Genomic DNA, 10,386 nt, shown 5'->3' with positions numbered 1-10,386 from the left:
AAACATCAGATTCTAGTACTGACAAATAAAATCTTAATATGTATATATAAGACGCATAAGGAGAAATATGTACATTTTTATTTAACTCATCATCCTATTAGTAGCACTTCTCTATATTTGTGTATATATATATATACACACACGCATATTTATATATATAAATGAATGTACAGAAAGTTCAAAATCCCGAGACATGTACCAAAAAGTTCAATTTAATTGAGGATGAGAGGATCATGTTTGTCGTTAACCAAAGCTTAAAAGGAACTTTCTAGAGAACAAAGAAAACATACTAGTAATATATTAATATTATAAAAAGGCATCATGCTATTCTTATCCAATTGAATTATTAAGTGTGAAAAAAAGGGGAAAAACTTGTTAACAGTGCATATGATAGATGCAAGATTTTGGAATTCAGTATTTTGACGCTGTGTTTTTGGGTGAAATTAAAAAAAAAAATTATTCAATTTTATGAATTATTTTTCTCTTATTCCATCATTTTAATTTCAAAACTCTAATTTCATGCATACTAAGCATAGCTAGAAATTATTTACTTTTAGTGTTAGGGTATCTAGTAAATTAGTAATAACTAAAGTAAACTGTAATATCCTCTAGATATCCGTCATTCCAATACAATACTGTAATACCCCTAATTTTCAAAAGGATAGTCTCGGTATTTTTGTTTAATCGCTTTCTGTTAATTAATTGTTTTCTGTTCATTATCTGTTCATTAGTTGTTTTTGAATTATGTTTAATTGACTTTTTAAGGATTAATTGTTTTTGAATTATGTTTAATTGACTTTTTAAGGATTTGACTTACTTGTTTGACTTATGGTGTTTTAATTTATTTAATTGATTAGTTAATTGTATTTTTGTATTTTAATTCTTTTAAATGCTTAATTACAATTAGGGTTTAGTTAACGTTTACTTTAGGGTTTTGTTTTAGAAGTTAAGTCTTGGTAGCCGACGTAGCTTTTAATTAGGATTCTCTATGGGACGGTTAGGATTCATTGTAGGGTTTGGCTTGATTTCCGCATAAACTTATAAATATAAGTATTAAGTCTGCTTAGGGTTTTAGAAAAAATAAACTATTCACGACAGTGGAGGTAGAAAGAGAGAACAGAGGAGGATTTCAGTAGGACGTTGCCGGAGAAAGTAGGAAGACGACTGTGCAAGGCTAAAGGAAAAAGGCAAGTTCTATTCCTAACTCTCTCCCTTGGACTTGTGTTCATTACATGTTTAATGCAACTCCAGGACTAATAAAGATTAATATTAAACCGGATGGCTTGTCTGAATGAAAAACAAAACTGGTTGTGGTTACATGTTACGTATTGGTTGTTTCGGATTCTTTCTTGCGTAACTCCTGAATTAATTCATGTAGATTAACGTGAACAGTGTTGAATTAGTCTGTAACACACTGGGAAGTAATAACAGAGATCTGGTTTGTATGGTAGGTTCGTTTCGAACCGCATGTGTTTACATGCTTCGAGCTTTCTTGTTATAACTCATCTTTGCTATTTCCTGTTCTGATTCAAGTAGATTGAAGATTAATGAGTTTTAAATTATATGGAACATTAGAAACCTAGTTTTAGTCAAGAGAAACCTTTAGAGTTAAGGACAGATCAAACTGGGGGTCGCCGGAGATGAAACTGAAGAAGGAACGCAAGCAGAGAGGGGAACAGGAGGAAGAGGCGGCTCCACACAAGGTGGAGCCGGCTCTAGGGTGTGTGGAGGCGGCTCCACATGGAGTGGAGCCGGCTCCACACAAGGGGGAGGCGGCTCCCTATGTGGGGGAGGCGGCTCCTTCCCCTTTTGATGCAATTTTTGACGAATTTTGCTTCTTGGCTGAGTTTTTGATCTGTTTGGGACATTCAGGGACTGTACATGGGAACCTAAATGAGTTTTAAGGTTATATTAAAGCTCCAGAGGGTGTGGGAATGGTTAATAAACCACTTGGGGTTTATTAGTTGAACAATAACCAATTCTAAACAAAGTTGTAAACTGTTAGGGAATGCAAGTGGTTTAAGTTGCTTAACTTGTTGTAGGAACTTTCTGTAAATGATTATCAAATTCTAGTCATGTATTAATGGTATAAAATAAGCATTGTTAAAATCTATATATTTTTACTATGCTTGTTAAGGAGTAATTGATGTTTAAATTTCAGCATTTATCGCATCAATTGTTGGATTGGTGATATAAGCATGATAATTTGTCAATGTTCATTATGCTTGCTATGGAATCAATTGAGGTAGATATTTATTCATGTTCTCTCAATAATATGGATTCTGGGATAAATTGATAATTACATATACTGTTATATCACCAATTACTAGATTATGGTTGCGTAGTTTAAAAATCAGCATATTAAATTACATAATTTTTGTATGCTTTTTATGGAGCAATTGAATGTCTAGTTTAATATTTTTATTCTAAATTGTTGGATTTATGGATCAGTTGATATTTACATGCATGGTCTGTATTATCAACTACTGGATGGATGGAATGTATGCACCGGTATGGGACGGGGGCATACAAGGGGGATTAGCTCAAAAACCGCTAAGTCCTACCTATTCTGGGATTAAGGAAATGGATTGACTAAAGGTGAAATCCTATGGATTTGTAGTGTCAATGGATTCTGGATGGATTTTAGATATATTTTTATGGTACCTCGATATGAGCTTGAGTCTCAGGATCGACGGTTAGGGAGCGTATATGCATTGGGATGCATAACTGGCTATGATGGTTGGAGGTGTACCCTGTTAGGCTTAGGTACACATGCCCACTTTGTGTGCGTTTTGCATGTTGCCTCTGTTCAGGTTGAGACCGGCCTGTAGTCCAGTGAGAGTCCTTTAGTGTGATTATATATATATACATACAGACTATTAGCTAATGTTGAGTTGGTTAGAATGTACATGCGTATCGAGTCTCTGCTTGGATTGTAGTAGGATAGAACTTGTTCGTGGGCCTGACCCACTCCTATTTTTTCAGGTGTACGTCAGTTCCAGGCTTGAGCTTGTTCGTGCTGTGCAGAGACGATCTTCCATTCTACCGACGATGTAGGATTTCTTTCCAGATCTTGGATTTGGGTTTTATCTTTCTTTTTACTTTCTTTTAATGTGAGATTTTTATTAGGGGTCCACTAGAGATGGATTCCCGAGTTGTTCAAATTATGGATATTTGGTTTATCAAATTTAAGTATTTAATTATTTAAGGATTATCTTTTAGTTTCTTTTCAGCTTTAAACTTTCATTTCTTAATTCATTTTTTATTCTGTGTTCGCTATAACATATTAATTGTTTGATACTCCCTCGGGTTTGGGCCTGGGCCTGATCAACCCGTGTCTCAGATCCGAGGGGTATCACAAATACACACAGGAATATGAGGAAATAACCCTTTTTTAAAAATAAAAAAAAAAAAAAAATTTTGAAATGAAGATGAAGAATAAGAAGTATATTGTTAAAGGTTATTGTCCCACGTCTCTAGTGTTGCCTATATATGAATTAATATGGAACACAATATTATTATTATTAATTTTTTGACAACACAATATTATTCAGTAGCGCTTTTTTACTGTAAGTATATTGGAAAACAGACTCACTCAAACTTCAACTTTAATCTAGGCTCCATTGAAGTTATACGAGTTTCAATTCAAGTCCAACTTTCAACCCAGCCCAGCACAAATTCAAAATTTTGAACACTAAACTATGAAATTAATTAGTTTCTAGTTGGGTCACACTTATGCATAATATATATATATATATATATATATATATGGTTAGACTAAAACTACAACTCTATAATTCTAACTTTATTTTTTAAATTTTATATATATATTTCAAATCATTATTAACCTTTTCTTTTCAGCTTGTTTTTGCTAAAATCTTAATTTATTGTATATTGATCTTTTTACAAATTTATGAGAATTCATTTATATATATATATATATATAAATGAATTCTCATAAATTTGTAAAAAGATCAATATACAATAAATTAAGATTTTAGCAAAAACAAGCTGAAAAGAAAAGGTTAATAATGATTTGAAATATATATATAAAATTTAAAAAATAAAGTTAGAATTATCGAGTTGTAGTTTTAGTCTAACCAAGTTAAGTATTTTTAGCCTAAGCCCAACCTTGACTGTATCTTCCAAAATAAAAGATAAAGCCATTCGTTTTTTATCAGGGCCTAAATTCTAAAGCCCAACAATTTTGTCAGGCTTTAACCCAAAATGGTGAAAACCCACATTTCACCCCAATCTCTGCAAAAACCCTAGTTTTATATACCTTCATTTCCTTCCATTTGTCTCTTGCACACGAAAACCCTAGCCCTAACTCTCCGCAACCATGCCCCCGAAATTTGATCCCTCGCAGGTCGTCGACGTTTTCGTACGAGTCACCGGTGGCGAGGTCGGAGCGGCGAGTTCGCTTGCCCCGAAGATCGGCCCACTTGGTCTCTCCCCGAAGAAGATCGGCGAAGACATCGCCAAGGAGACCGCCAAGGACTGGAAGGGGCTCCGAGTCACCGTCAAGCTCACTGTCCAGAATCGCCAGGCCAAGGTCTCCGTCGTACCCTCCGCCGCCGCTCTGGTCATCAAAGCCCTGAAAGAGCCCGAGCGCGACCGCAAGAAGACTAAGAACATCAAGCACACCGGCAACATTTCTCTTGACGACGTAATCGAGATCGCGAAGATCATGCGGCCGAGATCGATGGCCAAGGAATTGGCGGGCACGGTGAAGGAGATCCTCGGAACTTGCGTTTCCGTCGGATGTACGGTCGACGGGAAGGATCCGAAGGACTTGCAACAGGAGATCTCCGATGGCGAGGTCGAAATTCCTGAGGATTGAGCTAACAAAAGTTGTTACCTCTAAGGTGATTTTAATTTGAATCTCTCTTTTTAAAAATGTTTTAAGGTTGAGAGTTTTGGCTATATCCGAATGCAATTTTGATTGTTCAGTCGTAGTAGTTTCTGCAACTACATGGTATATGGTTTGTTTGTTGAATGTAAGCTTTTATGGTCTTATGCTGTTTCTGTTTCTGTTTGTGGAATATCATTGGCTTATTATCACAAACACGCAATTTGCAAGCACTGTGGAAGACTCTTCTTTTGTTGTCCAGAGTATAGGAGAGGGTTGGAAAACAGAGCTTTTTATAAAAAATCTTAATGAATGGGAATTTTCTAGAGTCCATATAATGGATAGGGTGTCATTTTTTACTCATTCTTAAGTTGTAACTAACAACCACCTCGGCCTCACAGTTAAATAGATATAGTATTCCTATGAGTTTGATACGAACATCTATGTATTTAGGCACTAGTTTAAGAATTTAGAAAGTAACAGGTTATGGAAATTGATTTTACATTGATAGTGTTTGGTAATGTGCTATTATTATATGTTGTATTTTTATTAGGTTCACACTATGTATTTTAATTTTATTGAAGATTTTAATAAAATGTCTATCATACCATTATTTACAGGAATTTTTCCGTCTTCAAATGTCTCTATGTTTTTTCAGTCCAATTGAATTAAAAATTTTGAAATGAGATTTATATTTATGGTCTTAAAGTAGTTTTTTAAAACCTCAAGAACCCTAATAAAATGCGTATCATACAATTATTCAACCGGAATTTATGTAAGTTGGCGGTGTTCAAATGTCTCCATACCATGCTTTTTTAATGTTTCTGCCATGTTCAAATGTACTTTTGCTGTTTGGGTCTTGTTGGTCCGTTTGAAATGGAATAATGATAAATCTGGTGCTTAGGATGGAGCTTTTAAACTTACTGATGCAAGAGGTAATTTAGACTCAATCCTCAAGTTAATATATAGGGATATTGTAGAATTCGGAGTTTGAAAACAATGCAGACAAAGCTTGTGAGTATTGTAACTTTGAAATTTGTTAGACATGGCAAGCTTCTAATAATTAATCCGCAAGTTAATATGCAGGGATAATGTAGAATTCGGAGTTTGAAAACAATGCAGACAAAGCTTGTGAGTATTGTAACTTTGAAATTTGTTAGACACGAAGCTTGCCACTAGGATTTGGTTGCATTTGAGCTTTTGTCAGTTGTAGGTGCCCCGGTGGAGTTAATTTTTTTTTTTTGCAATTTTGTAGTTATTAGTTTCTGGATTGGATTTTCATGAGCGGACATGTGATCAATCGTTATGCAACAACCTGAAACTTGAACCAATGTGCATAACCTTCTACTCTTTTAAACTTGACCTTCTATCCCAGCTTTACTGCTCTCATGCATTCAAATTATATCGGGTTTAGGTTCGTAGCAAACTGAAAAGTGTTTTCTCAATGTAGAAGAAGTCTATTAGAGCTTGTCTATGAGGTTGGTTGGATGGCAGTGTATCATAATCAATATTTTGAAGCCTGTTGTGGATATTTTGTGTTTAGAGATCTTATGAACTTGTTATTTTCTTGGATTGGTAATTATTTAGTATATAGTATTGTGTGTACACACACGTGTGCTCCCTGGTTGGTGTGTATCAAACATAAATGGAACCTTCACATGTCAATTACTGTTGGTAACATGACTTTGGATCCTTCTATTTGGTGGATTAACGGACAACATATTAAATCCAGATCCAGAGCGGTGGTTTTTGCAATAATGATGTTGGACAACTTTGTTAAATAATGGTGTTAGGTTGGTTAACACATAATTGCAAATAATTGTGTTTACTTTTGATTTAATGTGGCATTCCTCCTGCTTATAACATAAAAACTGCATATGACAGAATTCGAACTCCAAAATATGACATGTGAAAACCAAATTGCATTCCGATTCACACCAATATTTTGCTCCATGTTTATCCTTTGACGGTCTAATCTTATATCAAATGACAAAAATACCCTTCATAATGGAAAACCATTATTTGTCCCCTAACAGCATTATTGACAGTTCTCCATATGCTCCCAATGGCAATCACAAGTTACGAACATCAGGAGATGGTCTCAAAATAGTATACGGTTTGTCGGTTCGAGATAATTATCCAGTTTGTCAGTTTGAAATTGGTTGGTTCTTGTGCTCCACTGCTTTGAGCTAAAATCACTGTTATAGTCCCTTGAAAGTTGAAAAACTATGGAGTAGACAACCAGTATGCACATAGAAATTGTAGGTCTTTGGTGGAAAGCTAATTAAGATTCAACACTAATATTATCAAATATTTTAGATCAAATTCTCAAGCAAGAATATTAAACCTGCGAGGAAGAAGATGGCGAACAAGAAGCGTGATGGGAGTGGTGTTAGTTGTGGTGGTGATGGGTTGGAGAGTACCCAGAACGTTGATGATTGGAATGAATTTGTGAGTTTAGGATGAGGAGCTTTGTACAACTTTTTATCAGGAGAGAAACAAAGATCTTTTGGATGTAAATTTTCTGGTGGGGTAGATCTTAATATTTAAGATGGCAGGGTGTTTTTGTTATTTAAAATAAATTAGAATAAAGATGAAGTGCAAGAGTTAAGTCACACAATTCTTCTCGGCAGGTGTTGCTATGTTCCTGTTTCTGACTTAATTTTACCATTCTCAAGCTTCCGCTTTCGAATTTGCTCATATTCTCACTTTATGTGACTTAATGGAAGAGGATATATATATATAGACACTACCTGAATTAACTACTACTCCGTATTAGTTAGCCAGTGTTGGAATTTTCTAATCCACACTAAACCCGAATTATTAAAAATAAAATAAAATTTTTTGATACCCAAGCCTATTAAAAAATGGGAATGGTTGCAAATTGCAATCCTAGCCACAAGCATTCAATTGAGGTAAAAGAATTTACTCTCTTAATTAAAGTTGTGCTTAAGCAAAGTTTATAACAAAAGTGACAAAAAAGAATAATTTAAAACTTGGCTCTTGATAAGTTATATAAACCTAGGTTCATCATGCAGCATAATTGAACACTATCATTACCACATGTTACATATCTTTACGCGATTTGTGGTGTGTGTGCGTGTCCAGATAAATTTATCTGGCAAGCCGCCATCAGCCAACATATATGACACCATGGTCACCAACCACGCTTCCAATATAAAAACTAGTTAATCACACACACATATATATATATATTCTAAATAAGTATTCGAAATTGCAATGATAACGTTAATTTTGTGAAACTGAATTCTTTTTTATTCAATAATTAAGTTCATGCCTGTGTTTCCTTTGATTATTCTTCATAGTTCATTTTGCTGACCAGAAATGGTTACGAAATGAAACTGTATGCAATTTCCAAAAGAACAACTAGTCATATAATTAATAAAAATTACAATATACAGGTCCAAATTAATTAATATTCTGTCCGATAACATGAAATTGAAGGCACCAATTTCATACTATCAAATGTAGCATGGAATTATTTTGTATTTTACTTGATTGAATTTGAAACAGTCTAAAACTATAAATTCTTTTAAACAAGACATCAAACCATTCCATGCACTACACAATTTTTTAATTTCTAAAATAATAATAAAAAATCCAATGGAGAAAGCTCCTACTATTATGGAGTTTATGAAATAGTCACATGTATACAATTTTATCTTTCACATACAAAGACGTTTTCTTAATTTGAACTTGTTGCATCAAGGTCATCATCCTCTATACCTATTTTCAACTACATTTTATTTTTAAGTTTTTAGGACTATTAATTTGCAGACTTCATGTTTTACATAATGTTACGGTATCTATTAGCCGTTGAGTTCAGCTTTAAGAGTCAACATTGCCGTTATATGTTAGAAAAAGCAAGAGCAAGAAAAAAATTAAAGAAAGACGAGGAGTAGAGAGAACCAAAAAAGAACCGTTGCTGATTATGGTAGGACCATGCAAGCGTCGAAAAACCATTTTGGTCTGTGTGAGGGTTGTGCATGGCCTAGAGTCTTTTAGGTTGTGTAGAGGATTGTGAAGTGATGGAGTGAGTTGGATTTTTTTAGAATGTAGGAGAGCTGTGTGGAATGTGAATAAGATTTTGAATGTTTGTAGAGTTTTTTTTTTTCAAAAATTTGAATGTTTGTAGAGTTGTTGATATTAATGAGTAAAGTTCTAGAAGGGAGCAAGGATGCCTTTATAAGGGGAAGTGGTGGTGACATTTTCACCAACCTCCTCTCCGGGTGAGAGAGTACTCCACTAGGGGCTTCGCAATAAAGATAGTATTCTTATTTGTTTCATATAGACGTATATGTATTTGCCCAGTAATTTAAGAATTTAGAAACAAAGATCCAAATTTATTTTAACAATGGTGAAGGAGATACTCCAAAGAAGAAATCTCAATTGCGAGGTCGAAATCCCTCCAGATTGAGCTAACTCAAGTATGAAAGTTGTTGCGTTGATTTCAATTTCAATCTATCCATTTAAAAAGCGTTTTATGGATATTTTGAATATAAATACAAGAAGAAACTTTGAAAGTTTTGGTAACATGTATTCATAATAAAGATATTTTTAAGTAAAAAATTTCATAGTATTCATAATTAAGAATTTTTGTTTTTTGTTTTTTGGAAATATTAATTCAAGCATGTGAAACCAGATTACATTCCAAAAAAAAATAAATTCTTTTAGTATTAAGAGAGATAAAAAGCTTACGAACATTAATTTTCTGAGCACGACATGCAGGGGTGGAGTCAGGAATTTGTTTCAAGGGACGCCGTATTAAAGATGATAAATTATATTTTTTTTCAAGCGAATAGTGATGCAAGACAATAAGTGAAAAAAATAAAAGTGTAATAATGGTGGAATAATAGCATTTAATAATTTGAAAAATAATTATTTAAAAAAATGGAAACATAAAATACCGACCTTTGGAGTCCTTTTAACAACAAATTTAATTACCAAACTTTGAAGAGAAAAAAAAAATTGTTTGAATAAAGGAATGCAACTTTTTTTTTTAAAGAGAATATTAAAAAAAGAAGAAGAAGAAGAGGAGGAGGAGTAAGAATGTAAAGAAAAGAAAAATTAAAGATATTTTTTTAAAATAATTATTTTAGTGGGTATTTTTGTAAAATTTTTATAAATTATAGGCCTATTTGCAATAAAAATTAATTGGCCCAAGGGTAAATAATTATATCGGGGGGAATTTTTCACTTTTTTTTTATAATAAATTTTGGCCTATTTGTAATAAAAATTAATGGCTATTTTCTAGAAAAAAATTGTTTTAGAGGAACATTTTGAAAACTTTTATAAATTAAAGGCCAATTTGTAATTAAAACTAATGAGCCCACGTGGGGTCGGGGGGGGCCCATGCCCCCCGGGCTATGTTGGCTCTGGTATTAGCGAGCTAGTGTTGGAATTTTCTAACCTCACTAAGAGCAGGTCCAATGGGGTAGATTCCGGTGATTTTGGGCCAAATTTGAAGAGTGGGTTGCTCCAATGGACTCTTCAAAAAGTGGGCCCCATTTTGA

At 33.8% G+C, this 10,386-nt stretch overlaps 1 protein-coding gene across 1 annotated transcript; it reads left to right on the top strand.

Annotated features, from left to right (window-relative positions):
* The first annotated feature begins 4,286 nt into the window (after positions 1-4,286).
* On the top strand, positions 4,287-5,022 carry LOC132269559 (large ribosomal subunit protein uL11-like). Its single transcript, XM_059770794.1, has one exon. The coding sequence runs from the start codon at positions 4,343-4,345 to the stop codon at positions 4,841-4,843; it is 501 nt and encodes a 166-aa protein (XP_059626777.1). The 5' UTR covers positions 4,287-4,342; the 3' UTR covers positions 4,844-5,022.
* Positions 5,023-10,386: the final 5,364 nt, after the last annotated feature.

This window comes from Cornus florida, unplaced genomic scaffold (genome assembly GCF_030987335.1).
Source record: "Cornus florida cultivar Cherokee Brave unplaced genomic scaffold, ASM3098733v1 CherokeeBrave_3.0.0_Hap2_Chr08, whole genome shotgun sequence".
NCBI classification, from domain to species: Eukaryota; Viridiplantae; Streptophyta; class Magnoliopsida; order Cornales; family Cornaceae; genus Cornus; species Cornus florida.
This window is presented reverse-complemented; position numbering and strand designations above follow the sequence as displayed.

Bases quoted from the DNA above. Each gene is read 5' to 3' on its own strand.
- LOC132269559 (XM_059770794.1), top strand. From the start codon at position 4,343: ATGCCCCCGAAATTTGATCCCTCGCAGGTCGTCGACGTTTTCGTACGA.